This window comes from Manis pentadactyla, chromosome 4 (genome assembly GCF_030020395.1).
Source record: "Manis pentadactyla isolate mManPen7 chromosome 4, mManPen7.hap1, whole genome shotgun sequence".
Lineage (NCBI taxonomy): Eukaryota > Metazoa > Chordata > Mammalia > Pholidota > Manidae > Manis > Manis pentadactyla.
In genome coordinates, this window is record NC_080022.1 from 134,916,906 (window position 1) to 134,936,989 (window position 20,084).

Genomic DNA, 20,084 nt, shown 5'->3' on the forward strand with positions numbered 1-20,084 from the left:
GTTCATACGTTCAGCACTGTTCGTGAGACTCTGAAGGCCAGTCCTGGGGTCGGCACCAAAATGAGTGAGCCGTCCGCCTTCTGGAGTATACGGTCTGCTGGGGGCAGTGCCAGCATACCAAGCCTCAGTTGTCATTTTGAATGCCTATTCTGAAGCAGTCAGTTTTTTCTATTCAGGAAAAGAAACTCATGGAAGATCGAATTGCTGAGTGTTCCTCTCAGCTGGCTGAAGAGGAAGAAAAGGCAAAAAACTTGGCCAAAATCAGGAATAAGCAAGAAGTGATGATCTCAGATCTAGAAGGTTAGTGTTTGGTGTTAGACTAGGATTTAAGTTAAATTTAAGACTAGGATATGCAAGTGTTTAGATTTTACTTAAATCAAAACATAATAATAATAGACAATGTACATGGTGATGACTAATCAGTTTGGGTTCAGTTATTAACACAGACCTATTAGAAGTTATTTATTGTCTAGTCACTAAGTATTCATGGTGGCATGGCACTAAATTATCTTTAAACTTTTACTTTAAGTTCAGTCCTGTGGTAAAATACATTGCCCTGTGGTAGACACAGGTGGGATCTAAATTAAGTTTGAGTCATACAGGCCATCAAACTTTGTGTTTAATCTAAAAACTGCATGAAAGTGCCTGGGTTTCACTTCACAGAGGGACTGCCTGCTGACATAAAAAGTGGCAGGGACTTGAGGACTGCTGATGGTCACAGTTTCTCGTGCCAGTGGCAAAAGTAATGTCTAGAAATCTAGAAATCCTAGAATTTTTGCAACATGAATCATTGCTTCTGTAAAAGAAATAAGAACAGAGGGTGAAAGGTGGAAAGAGCTTATAAAGTCTGTCCTCTGACCAGCAGCTGAAGACTGGCACATGCATCAGAGGAAGGAGGGAAGAGCAGGGCTCCGCCCAGTCTGTGCAGCCCCTGCAGAACTGTGACCATACTTCCTTGAGGCATTGCTTTTACAGTAGGGGGAAACTAGTGCTTTCTTAAAAATTATTTAGGGTTTTGTGTCCTTGTAGTAGTTTGGTATAGACAGAGAGAGGCTGCCAGTACAAACTAATCTTCATAAGCCATTTTGCCAGCATGGGTTCTTGGGCCCAGGGAGCCCACACAGCAGCCCTGCCTGCTCCTTTCTTTATTGGACCAGACTGTGCGTTCAGTCTCGTCTTCCCCACTGTTGGTTCCGGTTGCACAGCACAAAGGCCAGCAGGTCATGTGGCTGTGAGCAGAGCATTTAAATGGACAGGTCCACTGAAACTAAACAAAGAACCACTGCAGAATTTTAGAGGGGAAGGTGGAAATCTACATAACCCTCTCTGCCCACTCTGTGTTCTCTGCCTCGGGGCTTGGGACCTGCAGTCCTGGTTCAAGCCAGGGACTCCTGATGCCAGGCAGTTACCAACACTGCCCTAGCCTCTGCTCGGCCCCTCTCCCAGCCTGGGCCCTGGGTGGGTGTGACAGGAGAAGGCTCCAGTCACTCAGCTCTGTAATGTGGACTCACTTCCATGAAGAGACATCCTCCGAATCCACCCAATTTCTTCCTTAAAATTCCATCCTCCCACTAATTTATCTTGCCTTCAATTTGATCTTAATGGGTGTCAGATGAAGATGTGAGCTGTTGGCACAGTGTTACCAAGGCCATGACATGCTTTTAAATAAAATGGCTTGTTTTCAGCTTTAGTCAGTTTATATTTCATCCAGTATGTTGAAGAGCTTCTTGCATCTTACCTTAAAGAACGCTTAAAGAAGGAAGAGAAGACTCGCCAGGAACTGGAAAAGGCCAAAAGAAAGCTTGACGGTGAAACAACCGACCTGCAGGATCAGATTGCCGAGCTCCAGGCTCAGATCGACGAGCTCAAGGTCCAGCTGGCCAAGAAGGAGGAGGAGCTGCAGGGTGCCCTGGCCAGGTCTGCAGCCCAGGCACCCTGGGCTCAGTGTGTGACTGAGGGCTTTCCTCTCAGCAGAGTGCCTCCGGCCTGGGGTCGGGTGAAAGCCCTGGGGGGGTAACAGCTAGCCTCCTCATTGTCAGGTGTGACACAGGACCTGAAAAACCCAGAAATACATGATTTGTGTCAGAGCAGCAACTACCCATGATCAGTATTCACACTTAAAAATCGTTAGTTATATCATGAAATCCTTGGAAATTCACACCAGAACACATTATTTTACCATAACAAATGTTTTGGTTTCTGCACTCACAGGTTAATTTCAGCATGTTTTAGAAGTTTAGAGGAAACCACTTTTCAGAAATGGTATCACCTCCCCCAGGTAACAGGATTTGCTGTTCAGTTCTAAACCATTCCATTTTAGGATGGAAATCATACAGTGTATATTTATATCTAATACTTCATTTCTTTATAAAGAATATTTATTTGGTTACATTAGTCAGGGACTGAGTTTAATTTATAATTTATTACAACCAAGAAAATTATAGATATCTTTGTGCTCTATCACTGTTACCCTTACTTCTGCCAGATTTTCTGCTTTTTCATTCGCAGAAGTGAGAGCCAGAATCAATTAAAGTCCCCCCTGCTCGCTCTCATGTCTCTCCACTGCCCCAACCTCACCTCAAGCATCCCAGCTCCTCCCAGTCAGAAACATCCCTGACGCTAAACCACACACGTGAGCACCAGGGGGCGCTGCAGGAGAGCTGCGGTGTGGGCGGGAGGTGTGAAGGCACGGCTCTGCCCCTGCGTTCCCAAGAACGCCTTTGAATTCACTGATTCCGTGCAGGCTGGTGCCAGTTTGATAGACTAGATGGCTACCTTGTGCAGTGTTCTAATCATAACAACGTTTTGATTGAAAGGGCATTTTAAAAAATATTCTAATCATTAAAGTGAGATTGTCTTACCTTTTCGTGGAAGATGTCAGCCCTTTGGAAAGGGAGCTCGGACCACCCTGATCCAGCTCTGGGGCCTTCCAGCCGTTTGCCTGGTACCTCCAGCTGGCCGGGTTGGCCTGGGGCAGAGGCGCGTGGGGAGGGTGGTGCTGGTTCACCTGGGAAACAGCCTCATGCCGGGTCTGCGTACTTCTGACGTCCAGCTGTGTTCACAGGGGTGACGATGAAACGCTCCATAAGAATAACGCACTTAAAGTCGTGCGTGAGCTCCAAGCTCAAATCGCGGAGCTGCAGGAAGACTTTGAGTCTGAGAAGGCCTCGCGGAACAAGGCAGAAAAGCAGAAAAGGGACTTGAGTGAGGAACTGGAAGCTCTGAAAACAGAGCTGGAGGACACCCTGGACACGACTGCAGCGCAGCAGGAGCTACGGTGAGTGCATCAGCGGCCCCTGGTGTGCCCCTGGCGGAGGCTTCGTGCGCTCACCCGCTGCGGGAGGTGGGTGTTTTTGTGTTATCCTTTTGAGTGTCCACTCTCCGTCCTGGAAATGATGGCAGGTGGAACAATAACAAAAGAGCAGTGATTAGAAACAAAACAGCCTCCACGTAGGAAGCTCACAGCAGACGAGGCAGGTGCGCAGAGAGAGGTGTACTCAGCCACAGACAGTGTAGGTATCCATGGGAAGTCAGGGCCAATACGCACAGAGGGGCCAGGGGAAAGGGACACACGGGCCGAGAGAGAGGAACACAGGACTGACAGGACAGACGCAGGAACATTAGAGATGCTGGGTGGCCGGGCATCCGCTGGCAGCACCCACAGTGTGGTAAACAGTCGGCAACAGACGAGAAAAAGTGCAGGTTCACAGAGATGCAAAGAAAGGTGCACACAGGCATGCAGAAGTGCTCATCGGGCATAGGCGTTTGCTGTACCAGGTGAGCCAGCAGCCGGGTACTAGCAGGAGGAAGGAGACAGGCACAGCCGGGGAGGAGTGTGCACCTGTCAGCACACAGAGTCATGGAGCTCCGGCAGCAAGCCAGGGAGAGGACCAGGCCGAGCAGCTGGCCTGTGGGTCCTGCTGGCATGTAGATACAATTGTCACATGAGCCGCTGAGCTGTCGTCTCCTAGGTGGCTGTCTTGGCCTCTTCCTGGCCATCTGCTCCCTCCTTGAGACTCAAGCTGGCAGGTGCACGAGGCCCACAGGCTGCCCTGGCTGGCACGCACACATGCACACACCCGTGCACGGCCCTGCCAGCTGCTCCAGGGTGCAAGTGGTGAGAAGAGCATCACTGAGAAGGTGGCTGAGGTAAGGCCGGGAATAAAACAGGATGGGAGGACTCAGTGAAGACAGGGTGGTCAGGGACGTAGGACATGACCTGCAACAACCAGGAGGGCACAGCGTTGTGAGCCGGTGGTGCTCTTCCCTCGAGGACAAGGGGGAGCTTCTCCGGGCACAGGGCCTGGAGACTGACACCTCCTCCCCCACAGAGAAGGTCGCTGTGGGCCCTGGGCCTGCGGTCGGATCGTGGGCATCAGGAGCGCTCAGTGAGGAAGTGGAGGCGGTGAGCCTAATGCCATGTCAGGGGCTTGGCTCACGGGCATGAAAGGCCACAACGGCAGTACAGAGGCTGTGCCCCTCAGAGGTGGAGCCCGTCTGAGCCAGGCAGTTAGAGGCTTCATACCCCACCTCAGCTGAGTACTTGTTCTTAGCAGTTTTAAGTCCTGGCCTTCTCTTTAAAATACCTGCTTTTTAAAAATCCAGAAACCATTAAATCAGCCATTCACAGCTGATTTTTTGACAACTGTAGAAAAAAAACTCTGATCATTTCTTCATTCAGCTCTTGAGGGGGAGCAAGGCAGTGCAGTGATGCGTGCCTGATGGCAGGACAGTGGGCGTGCTCGGGTACAGCACTCACCCATCCTGCTTCGCGTGGGACTCCCGCTGCCTGCAGCCCAGCGTGCTGGCGTCTGCGTGGACTGCACCCTTGCTGCGCTCTCAAGCCCCCTCCTCTCCCCACTGGTCCTTCCCTGAGGTGTGCTTCCCAAGATGGGTTTCAGAGTCCTCAGCAAATTGGGTAGTCCTCAGGGGATGCAGCATTTAACTCTCTCTCGGATTTGGGATAGAAGACTAAAGGAACTTGAGTTGTTTAGCCTGGAGGAGGGGAGGTGAAGGGGTCCTTTAACCATTGGATTCACTTAGGGATTAGGAGTAAAACTGTTCACTCCAAAGACAATGCCCTGACCCAGGAGAGAGCCGCCACCCCCGTAAATGACAGCCGCCGCCCCCGGGTGAGCTGACATGACCTCGAGGGACTTTTCGGACTCGCTGGGCTGGAATCCCAGCGGCCTATCCTCTGCCTTCCCCACCACCTATTCCTTTCTCTGCACTGACGACTGCAGAGGACAAGGCCAGACCGGTGCCGCCTTTCACCTCAAGTGACCTTGAGCCAAGCTAGGCTGGACCACCAAAAATCCTGAAGGGACTCCTGCTGCCTGCCTCCATTCCGCCACACAGCCGGCAGCCGCTTGGGCCCCTTCCCCTGGCACAGCTACTCTCATGCTCTTGAGCTCAGTACTTGCTGGTTGAAAGGAAAATGTGCCCACACCAGAACAAGCACCTAAGCTCCTGTCCTAACTCGTTCCATGTTGTAAACTATAGAGCAAGCTTGCCCCGGCCATGCTTTGGGATTATTGTAAAGTCACAGCTTAAAACTTTTGGTGTTGCTCCAGGAGTGGTACTACCCTCCCTGGTCAGTCTTTTACTGAGCTGTGTGCCTCAGTTAAAGATGACGCTCGGATGGATTTAAGAAGTGACTTGTGGGGTGAAGTCTCTATTTGTGAAATAACCAGTTTTTCAAGTTACCCTGTATCTTTTAAACCAAATAAAAATATTAGGAAACCATGTAGATGTCTAATAGTAAAGTGACTTCCTACTCTAAATGCAGGTCAGACAAAGTGTGTTTATGTGAGAACATCATACCTGCAGTGCTCTCGTATCTGGAGACCCTCTCTGAACGAGGCATGCCGCCCTCCCACCTGCCTTCTAATTTCCCCATCCCTCCTCCAAGCGTAAGCTGTTTCCTGGTAGTTTGGGGAGGAAGTGAGTGAAGTGCAGCGATTTCACACACATGTCAAGGAAGTCTTGCCTTAGTCAGAGTGCAGTGTCCTCGCTGATTTGGCCTCCACTGTCCACCAGCTTTGAAAGCCCCTCCAGGACTTACCCTTTGCCAGTTTTATTGAAATGTCTGCTGTTGCTCTGGCAGGCCGTTTGGTATCTTGTGTTAACCAGTTCCTGACGCACAGTGCAACCAGACTGCCCGGGACAGTCAGAAGCCGCTGAGGGATGTTACACTGTGTCTTGACTGTAGGTCAGATGTGGAATGGGAGTTGGGCTGGTTCTGAAAGTATTCCCGGTACTGCAGTAACGGACATGCCAGCCTGTTGTGAAATTGAAGGTCAAATAATGATCAAAGAAGTTGATGTAAAATTTTAAACAAAAACAGCACCTTAAAAAATACATATGTTTAATTTAATCAAGTCACCTAATTGTGAGCTGGTTTCTCTAGTACAAAACGTGAACAAGAAGTGGCAGAGCTGAAGAAGGCTCTTGAGGAGGAAACTAAGAACCATGAAGCTCAAATCCAGGACATGAGACAGAGACACGCAACAGCCCTGGAGGAGCTCTCGGAACAACTGGAACAGGCTAAAAGGGTAAGGGAGCTCTGCCACGTGGCCCGGAGAAGCTCAGCCATCAGACAGACTTGCGTCTTAGACTACTCCACCCTCCCACCCAGTCAGTACTGGTTAATTCCCAGCCTTTGCACAGTGTATGGTGGGCTATGGGGAGCCGATAGCCCACAGGTGGCTGCTTTCTGAAAGCACTCTGCTTACCAAGAAGAGCCATTTGCCCTGGATTTGGTTTTTTTAAAGAGCTGGATGAATCCAGCTACTGTCTCAAATCACATATTCCTCCCAGTGTCTTTCACTAAAATACCATCTTTCTCCTGATTTCTTAGCTCAAAACCTTGAACTGTCTGAAGTCATTCTCTCACTCTGCTACCTGCAAATCCCCAAGTCCTGCTGATACTGCAGGTTTTCCTTAGACTCACTCTCCCTTGTCCCTCCCTGCCTCTGGTCTGTCTCAGGCCACCATGCACATTCCACATGCCATTCATGTCATATTTCCCTCTCCTGTATCTCAGAGGCTTTCCGTGCTAATGACACTTGATTTCACTTACCCTGTAACCCAAACCATCCTCCTGGGCAGACTCCTCTGTCTCATTATTTCCCAGTCATCCCTTCATTCAAGCTTTTTGTTCTTGCTCTGATTTCCAATTTTTCTGCTCTGCCTATCCACATGCCCCCTTTTAATTTACATAGTGACAATATTAACATCTATTAGACATTCACATTAGTGTCGGTCACTGTGCTTAATATTCTATGTGCCTTGCCTTCTTTAACCTTTTTTGCAACCCTATGGGGTAGCCTCTTTCATTCTCATTCCAAAGATGAGGAAACTGAGGCCCAGCAGCAGTAGGAAACTAAGCCAGGGCCACATAGCTAATAAGTAGAAAGGCAGTTTGAAGCCAGGCATTTGGCCCCAACCCCATGTGACCCTCTGTACACTGTCTTGAAAGCCCAGTGTAAGTCCCACGACACCCCTGAGGCAGTCCCTGCAGAGACCCAGCCTAGTGTGAGCACCAACACACAGTGTTATTCATGGTACATACTACCTTATGTGATTTAGATGTGTCCCTGTGTTGATCTTATCCCAGCAACAGGCTTTTTAACTCTTTGTTTAAGAAAATGTTTTTTAACTAACAAAACTTGCTTTATATGAAGGATGATATGAATGAATGATTTACTCTTTAGACGGTTTGTCGCCCCCACCCTGGATGGGCATGGATCAATTACACAGTGCAGTGGGCCCGAGAGACCTCTATCTGCTGTGCTAAGCAGTGTGTACACCTTGTTCCTTCTGTAGAAATCTTCACTTGCAGAGGATGACAGATGTTTTTATTCACACAGCAAACATTGACTGCAGACTCATTGTATGGAAGGCACAATTCTAAATACAAAAAGCAGTGCTTTTTATGGAGTCTTACAAAAATACTAGTAAATTGCTTTTCCTCTTCCCTCTCCTAGTTCAAAGCAAATCTGGAGAAGAACAAGCAGGGTCTGGAGACAGACAACAAAGAGCTGGCATGCGAGGTGAAGGCGCTGCAGCAGGTCAAGGCCGAGTCTGAGCACAAGAGGAAGAAACTGGATGCCCAGGTCCAGGAGCTCCACGCTAAGGTCTCGGAGGGAGACAGGCTCAGGGTGGAACTGGCCGAGAGAGCAAATAAGTTACAGGTGAGCCTGGAAAACCTTTAGTGTGGGTACACCTCACAGCAGCATGTTGTAGTTACCGTTTTATCCCCCTGTGACCATACGAGTCCCCCGGCTAATGTGCTGCAAATGCCTGACAACAGCATCCCAAGTGAACGTGCCTGGGTCTGGGTCCCTGGTGTGTTTGATTAAGTTAAACACTTACTTTAAGAATAAGCATGAGTTGACCTTAACCCTCTCAAGTCCCACTCTAATTGTGGGTCCAGTTCTTTAATGACTTTAAGCACTGCTTCAACTTCCCCATTAGTCTAGTCAGTAAGAGAACAGGAACAAGGGGCAAAACCTCATACCTTCAAAAATCATACGGAAGATTTGCTCAAACTGGACTGTTGGGACACTGCTGGTTGAAGTATAAATTAGTACAGCCTTCCCTAGAGGACCGTCAGGCAGTCATGGTGTCACAAGCCTTAAAAATGTGATGCCCTTGGACCCAAGAAATTCATGTAGACAAATTTATCCTAGGAAGATAATTAAGGATATACACACAGATTCAACTTAAAAAATGTTCATTGCAGAAATGTGTATATTAGAATTGGAAATAACTTTAATATTCAAGATAAATACTTATCTGCACCCAGTGAAAACAATATAGTAGAGTTTTTATAGGTGAGGAAAGATGTACATCATGTCCTGCTGCATTGGAATGAAAGGACAGAACTGTATTAGGTCAGCAATCCAGGGCCACCCTCAGGTGGGGATTCACTAGGACTCCCAGGACTCAGCATGTTGCCCTGTTCTCGTCAGCTATTGATTATAGCAAAGGAATATGAGAACAATCAGCAAAGGGACCAAGTGCCTGGGACGAGGCCCTGGGGAAACTGGCCCGAGCTTCCAGCACCTGTCCCCCAGAGCAGTCACACATGGGCCGCTCTGGCCCCAAATGACAGCAGGTGGGAAGTGTGGTCCCCCAGGGATGCTCATACAGACTCAGTGCCCCGGGTCCCACTGGGGGCTGGTCCCATAGGTGCCCTCTGCCTCACACGTACCCAAACTGCAGGCTCCCCGAAGGAAGCAGGTGTTGAGCGTAAACCACTGAGTTGACATGACCAGTTCGGCAGGGTAAGCCATCTTATTATTTAAGGAACGGTAGGAGCCCTTCTGAAATCTGAGCTCCCAGATGGCAGCCAAGGGCCAACATCGCAAGCAAACCTAAGGAGTCTCAGGCCTCCTCTGTTAACTCTTTTCTGCACCAAATGTAGGGAGTGTGTGTGCACGCATGTTTCTGCCCTCACAAATCCCGAGAGGGATTCCTAAAAGAGATGTTAAAACGCCCGTGTTAACTAACCCCGTGACTGGCAGGGAAGCGAGGTGAGTGCTGCCCGTGGGGCACTGGGGCTGCACGAGGTGTATGCCAGGCTTCTCGTGTGTGTTCTCCCATTTCATCCTCATGCCACCCCTGGGGCGCATCTGGTAGAGGAGGTATGTGAGGCTCGAAGAAGCTAAGTGGCTCACTTCCCTCTGGCGACTTTCCTAACAGTGTAAAGAGCTAGAGTTGAAGGATGAGGTCTCTGATGAGCCCTTCTCCCCACGCTGTGGCCAGGAGTGATGAAGTGTGGGCTCTCTGAGGGATGTCGTTTAAGTAAGTAAAACCAGAACCAGGGTTGGCTTGAGGTGCAAAGAGAGATATATCCTCTGTGTGCCTTCCCTTTGCTAACATGACTAGAGGACAAACTAGAGCAATGGGTGCCCTGCTGCCCCTTCCAAGGCCCCCCACTTCTAGTACCCACTGTCCTCACAAAAAATCATGAAAGGTCTGGTACCCTAGGAGCTAGAAGGAAGGTGATTTTAGAGTCATCATTAATTGAGGAGGAAAAAGAAAGAATATATACCACGATTCATAAAGTCTGACTATAAGAAATAGCTAAATATTCATGATACGTAGGTAGTACCCAATTTTTAAAGCATAAAAAGAGTTTGGGCTGTGAATACTAGAATTTAAAGTTTGCTGATTCTCTGTAATCGTCTTCAAGTCTGTAAGAATATGAATATACTTTCCCCCCACCAAGCATATGCATCTTAGCTTGAAAAAGGATCAAAATAAAACACCCACTGAACCTAAAGCCACTTCACATAGGATAGCAGTCACACTTTCAGAAGATATGATACAAGCTTTGTCTCTTCACAATAAAAAACAAAATACTAAACCCGAGCTAGGTGAACCACTGTCAGTGTGTGGGCTGTCCAGTTACAACAGGGAGAGATTTTCAATAGGAGAGATGCGTAATCTGCCTCTGGCGGCTGGTCTGGTGCCTGCGGTCTGGGCACTGTTGGGTGGCAGCTGACCTTTGGTGGTGAAAGAGTGCCTTAACTGAGTGTGGTAGTTTCTCCTCCCCAAACACTGCTGTTTGTATGCACTTAAGAGCGGTGATCCTGGACCTTTTTTGTCTGCTTACTGCTGAGTTAAATTTAATCTTCCCCTCCTCCTGGCAGAATGAACTGGATAATGTCTCAACTCTTCTGGAAGAAGCAGAGAAGAAGGGTATTAAGTTTGCTAAGGATGCAGCTAGTCTTGAGTCTCAACTTCAGGATACACAGGTATTCTAGGGGCCCCAAGGGGCCTTTAATAATAACACTACCATTTCTGTAATCTGTAAATCGGTAAAACATGTTGGTCCCAGAATTGCGTTCTCCTCACCTCTGATTTTAGGCTGTACTTTTTACTTGGAACCAACTTGCACCACAACCGGCCCTGCTGTCAGGCAGTCTCCTGTGAAACTCAGTGTCCTGAGGCCGAGCCCTCATTGGCTCCTGTCAGGCAGCCGGGCGGCAGTCTAGGAGGCAGCTCTGGGTGGCACCAACGGGCGCCGCCTAGGATGTGGCCACCAAGCAGTGTCCTACTGCACACACATGTATTGCTGGCCATTTTTAATTAGATGGTTGTGGCTAAAATTTCATTACGCTGACCTAAGAAAAAAGTGTTTTATAAAAGGGTAGGTTGAAGCTTATTTATCATATTGTTAGGACTTGAGTCAAATCATTTGTTAGGATGTTTTTAAGTCAGACAGAAGTTAGATAAATGACTTTGATGATAATGAAAATAATGGAGCACTTTTTTCTTGGAGTTTGACATCTTACTTTTATTAAATTTGCAAACTTTATATGAGTGTTTATTTGCCAGGTTCTGGGCTAGGTGCTTGGGATACAGGAGTAAGAATTTCAAACAAACAGAAAGTGGAATAATTGGGCAGTTAGAGACAAGCTGAGTGTAACTGTGGCCTACTCTGTGACAAGGCACATCCACGTCGGTGGGACTAAAGAAAGAGGCATAGGCCAGATCACACAGAAAGCTCTGTATGTGCCTTTGAAAATTTTCAAGTCTGAAAGTAATGAGAAAGACATGTTTGCATTTACATCTTAGAAAAATTAATCTGTCAGAAAGTATAAAGAGCAAACAATTGAGGGGTTGCCCAGTACTGTGTGAGGTAATCACCATGAGAAATGCCAAGTGCCTGAACTGAGGCAGGGGCAGGAGAATGGAGAAGAAGGGGTTCCTGAAGGGTGAGGTACAGGAGATGCAAGCGGGGAGGTGTCCCAGACCACCCACAGGCCCGAGGCCCAGGCCCCTGGGTGGGTGGGGTTGCCATTCCTCATGACTGAGTTTAAAGCAATGTTTGTGTGAAGAGCTTTTATAAAGTTCTCGTGTGGGTTTTTAAATCATTTGTTAAATATTACTGGCATTTCTCATATACTGAGGCTCCTTTTTATGATATGAATTTCTTTTTTATTAGAGGTACTTTATCTTGGTGAATAATCTAACTTAGGTATTGACCTTTTATAAAAATAAATAGGAGCTTCTTCAGGAGGAGACACGCCAAAAACTGAACCTGAGCAGTCGGATTCGGCAGCTCGAGGAGGAGAAGAACAGCCTCCAGGAGCAGCAGGAGGAGGAGGAGGAGGCCAGGAAGAACCTGGAGAAGCAAGTGCTGGCCCTGCAGGCCCAGGTGTGTGTGTCCCCCCAGAAAGCTGTGGTGGCCTAGATGTGTGTTTTTAGCAGCTCTTGTCCCTGCTATCCTGGGTTGTTTCAGCTCCATTTGGAACAGTTAATTAGGTCATACTAAATTAAGCCCACTCGGTGTTTTTCTTTTGACCCAGCCAACTGCTGATTCTATGCTGGTTATAATGTTGGAAGCACTTTAAGACAAAGGATTGTGTCAGCTAGTTTCATAGGATTCATAAGGTTTCATTTAGTCATTGTTTTATAGATTATTAGCTAAGAAATTAAGTTAAGCTAAGATCCATTTGCTCAAAATCACATCATATCAATTTACATTAATTCCTCTCATAAAACATTGAAAAGTTTTTTTCTTTATTCCTCAAGTGCAAAATCCAGTTGAGTTCTTCAATATTGATCTTTTCTTTCTTTACATAAAACATAGTTGATTGATACCAAGAAGAAAGTAGATGATGACTTGGGAACAATTGAAAGCTTGGAAGAAGCCAAAAAGAAGCTTCTTAAGGATGTGGAGGCATTGAGCCAGCGCCTGGAAGAAAAGGCCTTGGCCTATGACAAGCTAGAGAAGACCAAGAACCGCCTGCAGCAGGAGCTGGACGACCTGATGGTGGACCTGGACCATCAGCGCCAGATCGTCTCCAACCTGGAGAAGAAGCAGAAAAAGTTTGATCAGGTGGGTCCTCTATGTCCATCTCCCAGCCTCGAGGACCAGGGCCACACATTGCTTCCTCCTGGCAAAGCTCTATTTTTGTTGTTTCGGTTTAAAATAATCCTTTCTTATTTAAAAGCAATACATCTTATAACAAAATTAGAAAAAGCTGGAAAGCAAAAAGAAGGAAACAAGAGAACACTCATAACCTCATAGTAGCAGTTAGACCTGAAATGAATGAGAGGAAGTTGCACTGGTTTTTAAACTGTTTAATATTTCCCGGTGCCATTCCACACAGCTGTTAGCAGAGGAGAAGAACATCTCTGCTCGCTATGCGGAAGAGCGAGACCGTGCCGAGGCAGAGGCCAGAGAGAAGGAAACCAAAGCCCTGTCCCTGGCCCGGGCCTTGGAGGAGGCCCTGGAGGCCAAGGAGGAGTTTGAGAGGCAGAACAAGCAGCTGCGGGCGGACATGGAAGACCTCATGAGCTCCAAGGACGACGTGGGGAAGAATGTGAGTGTCCCTGGGTCCCAACCCTCTGAAGTGGGAGCAGGCAGGTCCTGAGGCGTCCTGAAGGGTCTGGGGATGCCCAGCCCCACAGCCAGGTCGTCTTGAGGTGTCTTGGCCCATATGTAATTAGGGGACTAAAGTCTTCTGGGATCCACTGTCAGTTTTCTGCGCCAAAGCCAGACTCGGAGCTCCTGCAGCAGCACCAGCAGGAGGGATCACAGCTTTGCTTATTCCTGTCACTTTCGGCAGCCTCCCTGATTAACCTCCATCCTGGCAGGGGACCCAAACATAGGGCTTCACTGCTCCTGAGTCACAGGTGGTTTCCAAGCGTGCGTGTGGCAAGGCGCCCTCAGCTCAGGTAGTGGGATCGTCTCCAGCTTGGAGTGGGAACCTGGAGAGGAAGCGGTGGGAACAGAGCTCTCTGACCAGGGTCTTCCCAGTGACACCCTGTTGTTTTCTCTGAAAGCTTCAGATGCTTCTTACTTTGGAAATTTCTATAATGTTGTTTATCCTTCCCCTGCATACCTCCTCCATGAGAGCTGTGATGGTTTTTATTTACCTTTTGCCTCTCCTTAGTATATGAGGTGTTGAAGATAATGAGGCAAACTGGGCCTGGAGTCAAGAACAGGTTTGAGGCTTGGCTCTTCCCAGCTTCCCTTCTGATCAGGAGAAGCCACTCACTCTAGTAAATGCCCTAAATTTCCTCACCTGTCGAGTGGACATTTGCCCTGTTCTGTGGAGCTACTGCAGAGGTGCTTTGGAAAACTGTGACCACGTCATAAGGAAGGGAAAGGCATCCTACCTTCCTGGCCACGTTGTAAGGAAGGGAAGGGTGTCCTACCTTTCTGCTGGTCATTGGGGAATAATTAGTTGATTTTAGAACACATGTGAATAAAGAAATCGGTAGTCGTTTAAATGGCATACTCTGAAATGAGGACTAGCAGCTGCAGTAGAGGGAAAGGGAGAATGTGGGATGTGCCAGGAAGCGGCCCAGGGCTGGCTGGAGTAGCCATGCCGTGTGGGGGCCTGTAAAACAGAAAGGCTGCTGCCCTTGCTTCTGCCTCTGCCACAGGTCAACCCTTTTCTGATGCTTCCTATGGTTTAGGTTCATGAACTTGAGAAATCTAAACGGGCCCTAGAGCAACAGGTAGAGGAAATGAGGACCCAGCTGGAAGAGCTAGAAGATGAACTTCAGGCTACAGAAGATGCCAAGCTTCGCCTCGAGGTCAATATGCAGGCCATGAAGGCCCAGTTTGAGAGGGACTTGCAAACCAGAGATGAGCAGAATGAAGAAAAGAAACGGCTGCTGATTAAACAGGTAGGTGGAAGGAAGTGTGGCCCAAAACAAGCAGTTACTTGTTCTCAAAGCACAATTTGGGGTCCATATAATTATCCATTCTTATTAGAATACATTAGCAGGACTAAAATTAATTTATTTGGCCATTTGATTATATTCTTTAAAATTTAATGTAACTGGTTTTGATTTCCTATTTCTCAGATAATATCATTCCTGCTTACAAGCCAGGATACTTACCATTAGATGAAAGGCCCTCACTGGAATCTCAAGAGAATATGTAGTTAAGTTAAAGTTTTGTGGGTCTTGAAAGTATGAGTAAAGGAAAAAATCAATACACACCTGACAAAGCGACTCAGTATTTTCCGGAAGTTCGGACCACATGTTCTCATTAAACCACTCCTTAAAAGAAAAAAAATGCAGATACTTACATTTTTTTATTTTAAAAAGTTGTACTTAAACTTATTTAAAGTGTATTTTTAAAACACTTAAGATTGTATACTTTTCTGAATGTATATTATATATTGAGCTTCTAATTTAAAAGTTTAAAAATTAATTGTCAATATTTTGATAGTTCTTGGAGCTCCTGGTATCAGGTCTTGGATTTGGGATGTATTCAGTTTGTTTTATATGTTATTTTCAATCCACTAATATTTATTAGTCATTTATTTCTAGTTAACATATTATCTCAAATGTAGCAACTTAAAGCAATACTCACTGACCCACAGTTTCTGAAGGTCAGAAATTCTGGAGCAGCTCAGTGGGGTGCATCATCTGCAGGCCTGTCTTGGACCGGAGAACCTGAGTCCAAGCTGGCTCACCCACATAGGGCAGGCCCAAGACCTCAACACCTCACTGGCGGGCCTCCCCACGGGCTCGAGTGTCCTGGAGGGAACCTTCCCCAAGAAGATGCCTTACATCTTTTAGTTTTGTTGCTTCACCTAGACTTAACAGCCTAAGATCAAGGACTCTCGACTTCTTCAGTACCTGATGAGAGTCCATGGAAATGGATTGTACCAGGTGTCATTTAACCACCTCTGAACAAAATTTAACTACTCTTTTTTCCTGATACTAAAAATAACTGCTTGGTAGCAGAGAGCACCTCTACAGAGTACTAGAGCCCTGGTATGATGACAGGCTGCCAGTTCTTTATGAGGGAACACTTAGGTCTGACCAGGCCTAACCAAAACCATCCATTAGGTGCGGGAGCTCGAGGCAGAGCTGGAGGATGAGCGGAAACAGCGGGCGCTTGCTGTTGCCTCAAAGAAGAAAATGGAAATAGACCTGAAGGACCTCGAAGCTCAAATTGAGGCTGCAAACAAAGCTAGAGACGAAGTGATCAAGCAGCTTCGCAAACTTCAGGTATGTGCAACCAGCTACTAGACTTTGATGGTGTTGCTGGCCCTGTGAGATCAAGCACATGATCCCTGAAGCTAGGGAGAAAAGTTCCGTGCAGCAGCCCGTCTGCTATCTCGCCAGCGAGCCAGTGCTGGAGCATCTCCGCCGGAGGGGGCAGGGCAGAGCTGTCACCCTTGGCTGTGGACTGGGGCAGCAGCTGTAAAGGCTGGACAGGGGCACCTCCGGTGCCTACAGGATGCGCTTGGCCCCCCACTTACTGAGTCTTTTGACAGAGCTGAGGTGGAGTCAGGAGGGAGTTCCACCACAGGGTACATGCTCTCGGGGCTCAGAACAGCCTCAGGTGACACTTCACCAAACATGACCACTGAGCCACTCCAGAGGAAGCGGGTGTCCACCTCCCGCTTAAGTGCTCATGAGCTTTAGTTGTCTTAGTCTGACATAATTAACACTTCGGCTACTCAAGTGGATGCCGGTTTTTATTATCACAGTGACAAAAAGTGATTTCTTTAATAACTCACAGTAATAGCAGGCTGTAATGGGCGGGTACAACTTCTCTGGGAGGAAGTTGTCAGTTACAACAAAAGCATTTGATACCCACTCCTTTGACCTTGGTGATTCTACATCTGAAGAATTTAGTCTAATAAAATGGAAGGATGAGAAGAAATGTGTATATACAAAGATCAAATCTGAAGTGTTAAAAATGAAGGCAACCCAGTGTAAGTGGATTGCCAGCCACTTCATGATGGGATATGGTTACACTGACAGCAGGGCCTAAATATACAGGAGGATACAGAGTAGAGCGATTTCATGTATAACTCTACACAGGTGTATCAGCTTTTGTATGCAGAAAAGTAGAATCAAACAACAGGTGGCTTCCTGTGACTAACTACTTTCATTCAGCATGTTTTCAAGGTTCATCTTTGATTCATTTGTGTTATAGCATGAATAATTACTTTATTCCTTTTGATTACCAAATTATATCCATCCCATTATATGGGCATACCACATTTTATTAATCCATTCCTCATTGGTGGACATTTGGGTTGACTTTTTGGCTACTATGAATAATGCTGCTTTGAATATTTATATATATTTGTGTGGACATGTGCTTTCAATTTTCTTAGGTATATACCTAGGAGTGGAATAGCTGTTATATGCTAACACTGTTTAACTTTGAGGAACTGCCAGATCTTTCCAGAGACTACCATTTTACATTCCTATCAGCTATGCATGAGGATTCTAATTTCTCTACATCCTCACCAACACTTGCTATTGTCTATCTTTTAAGTATAGTCATCCCAGTGGGCATGAAGTGGTATCTCACTATGGTTTTGATGTGCATTTCCCTAATGACTAGTGATGTTGAATATCTTTTCATGTGTTTATTGGCCATTATCTTATTAGAAAAAATACCTCAATCCTCTGCTCATCTTTTTAATTGCATTGGAACATTTCTATATATATTCTGGATGTTTCTTATGAGATATATGATTTCCAAATATTTTCTTCCATTCTGTAGATTGTCTGTTCACTCACCGAAGGTACTGTTTAAAGCACAAAAGTTTTTAATCTTGATGGAGTCCAGTTTATTTTTTCTTTTGTTTCTTGTACTTCTGTTACCATATCGTGAAACCACTGCCTAATCCAAGGTCATGAAGATTTATTCCTATGTTCTCTCCTAAGTTTTAGACCTTTAGCTCTTTAAATCCATTTTGCATTAATTTTTGTTTCATAGTTTGATGTATAAACCCAACTTCATTATTTTGGATATGGATATACAGTTATCCCAGCACCATTTATTAAAAAGACTATCCCTTCCCCCGCTGAACTGTCTTGGCATCTTGTCAAAAATTAACAGACCATGGATTTGTGTGTTTATTTCTGGACTGTCATTTACATTCCACTGATCTCTATGTCCTTATGCCAGTACCACACAGTCTTGATTACTACCTTTATTAAGCTTTGAAATTGGGAGGTGTGACTCCTCCAGCTTTTTCTTTTTCAAGATTGTTTAGCTATTAGAAGTTCCTTGCACTTCCCTATGAATTTTAGGATCGACTTGTCAATTTCTGCCAAAATCAAAGGTGGCCAGCTTGGATTTTGGTACTGCATTGGCTTGGTAGATGAGTTTGGAGACTACTGACATCTAAAAACTATATTCAGTCCTCCAGTTTGTGAACCTTGCTATCTTTCCATTTATTTAGCTGTTCTTTTTTTTCAATGATGTCTTATTTTATAGTTGATGTACAAGTCTCATACATATTTAGGTAAATTTTTACCTAAGTGTTTTATTCTTTTTGATGCTATTATAACTGCTTTCCTCATTTTGGAGTGTTTATAGTTAGTGTGTAGAAATACAATTGATTTTTGTATGTTGACCTTGTATCCTGCTGCCTTGCTGAATTCATTAATTAGTTACAGTTTTTTAGTGGATTCCTTAATATTTTATACCTACAAAAGCATATCATCTGCAAATCAAACTAGTTTTATTTTTTCCTTTCCAATCTGGAGGTCTCTTCCCTCTCTTGGCCAAACTGCTTTGACTCCAATCTCCATACAGTGTTAAACAGAAGTGGCTAGGTCAGTCATCCCTGTCTCATGGCTTGCCTTGGGGGAAAACATTCAGTTTTTTTACTAATAAGCATGATATTAGCTATTGGTTTTTAATTGATGCCCTCTATTAGAGTTGAGGAAGCTTAGCTCTATTTCGTTTAGTGAGTGTTTTCTTTAACGAAAGCATATTAGATTTTTGTCAAATGCTTCTTCTGCATTTACAGAGATGAATCGTGTGATTATATTAATTTATTTTTGGATGTCAACCCAACTTTGCATTCCTTTGATAAATCCCACTTGGATGGTGGGATATAATGGTATATAAATATACATGGTGTATAATTTTTTTATATGTTGGTGGATTCAGTTTGCTATTATTTCCTTGAAAATTTTTGCATCTATATTCATAAGGGACATTGGTCTGAATATCTTCTTGTGGTATCTGTCACTTCCGTATTTTTTTTATATTTATGATGAATATATATTACTTTTATAATCTGAAAAAAAGATCCTATAATGTATAAAAACTAAGAATGAAAACTACCCTAAAACCTTCTTGTTCCTACCTTAGGCTCAGATGAAGGATTACCAGCGTGAATTAGAGGAAGCTCGTGCATCCCGGGATGAGATTTTTGCTCAGTCCAAAGAGAGTGAAAAGAAACTAAAGAGTTTGGAAGCAGAAATCCTTCAATTGCAGGAGGTTTGTTTGTTTACTTTTTCATCCATTTATTCAACAAATATTTGCCCTTAAAATTTCTCCACTAACAGATAAATATATTGTAGCCTAGTATAATTTTACTTTCCATTTTAAAATAGTACCGGAGCATCTTACTGCCTGAGCTCAGTGAACAAAATGGTCGCATTCCAACACTGCACATATATGTCCCCCTGCCATATATGTCCCCCTGCCTGGGTGAAGGTAGAATCGCTGATCAGTAACTTTTCAAATCACCTTCTAAGATTGTTCCAGGTATAAGAAAAGGGAGTGATATTTATTTCCTGTTGCTAAGAATCAGGATCATTTAACTCTGCTCTTAGTGACATAAGATTGCCTTGTTTTACACAAAAACACTATTCATATGATATTTAAAAGGAGAAAAGTTGTGTTTCATTAAATTCCTAAGTGATTCATTTTATAATCAGTTCTTTCATTTCTCTCTTATGTAAGTTCTCATGGAGCGGGATTGATGAAGTGGTACATACAGTATGGGATCACTGCAGTGCTAGGCACTCTTAACCACATGGAGGTACAACTGATGTACAAAGGATGTGTACATACAAATGTGCACAAAGAGCTGTACATATTTAATGTGTACATACCTTTCTATGTAAAGGATGATCAAGATGTATTCAAACCTCAAAAGATACGAGCAAATTGAATTGAAATGTATCATTTCATGTGAAAAAATTCCCAATACAAACATCTAGAAATGCTAGATAAAATGTTACCAAAAAACAGCTATGAATGCAGAGTTGAGCTTGCAGGAGAGGGAGTTCTCTAGGCATCAGGAGTGAGGAAGGAACTGAAAATCAGACTT

General features: G+C 45.3%; 2 protein-coding genes across 9 annotated transcripts in view; one reads left to right on the forward strand and one right to left on the reverse strand.

The window, feature by feature from the left end:
- Positions 1-20,084, forward strand: part of MYH10 (myosin heavy chain 10) — a 159,642-nt gene that overhangs the window by 129,081 nt on the left and 10,477 nt on the right. For all 8 annotated transcript variants that reach the window (XM_057500888.1, XM_036896173.2, XM_036896172.2 and 5 more), the window contains 12 exons: positions 177-300; positions 1,746-1,917; positions 3,065-3,277; positions 6,410-6,554; positions 7,989-8,195; positions 10,662-10,766; positions 12,020-12,172; positions 12,608-12,856; positions 13,131-13,343; positions 14,446-14,658; positions 15,835-15,996; positions 19,118-19,246. In XM_057500888.1, coding sequence (XP_057356871.1) covers positions 177-300; positions 1,746-1,917; positions 3,065-3,277; positions 6,410-6,554; positions 7,989-8,195; positions 10,662-10,766; positions 12,020-12,172; positions 12,608-12,856; positions 13,131-13,343; positions 14,446-14,658; positions 15,835-15,996; positions 19,118-19,246 — 2,085 coding nt within the window. The remainder of the gene's footprint in view (positions 1-176; positions 301-1,745; positions 1,918-3,064; positions 3,278-6,409; positions 6,555-7,988; positions 8,196-10,661; positions 10,767-12,019; positions 12,173-12,607; positions 12,857-13,130; positions 13,344-14,445; positions 14,659-15,834; positions 15,997-19,117; positions 19,247-20,084) is intronic.
- Positions 12,689-20,084, reverse strand: part of NDEL1 (nudE neurodevelopment protein 1 like 1) — a 68,301-nt gene continuing 60,905 nt past the window's right edge. Inside the window, exons 9-10 of the mRNA XM_036896177.2 lie at positions 14,977-15,036; positions 12,689-12,826 (exon numbers count right to left, since the gene is read on the reverse strand). Of these exons, the coding sequence (XP_036752072.1) occupies positions 12,805-12,826; positions 14,977-15,036 (82 nt within the window). The 3' untranslated portion in view covers positions 12,689-12,804. The remainder of the gene's footprint in view (positions 12,827-14,976; positions 15,037-20,084) is intronic.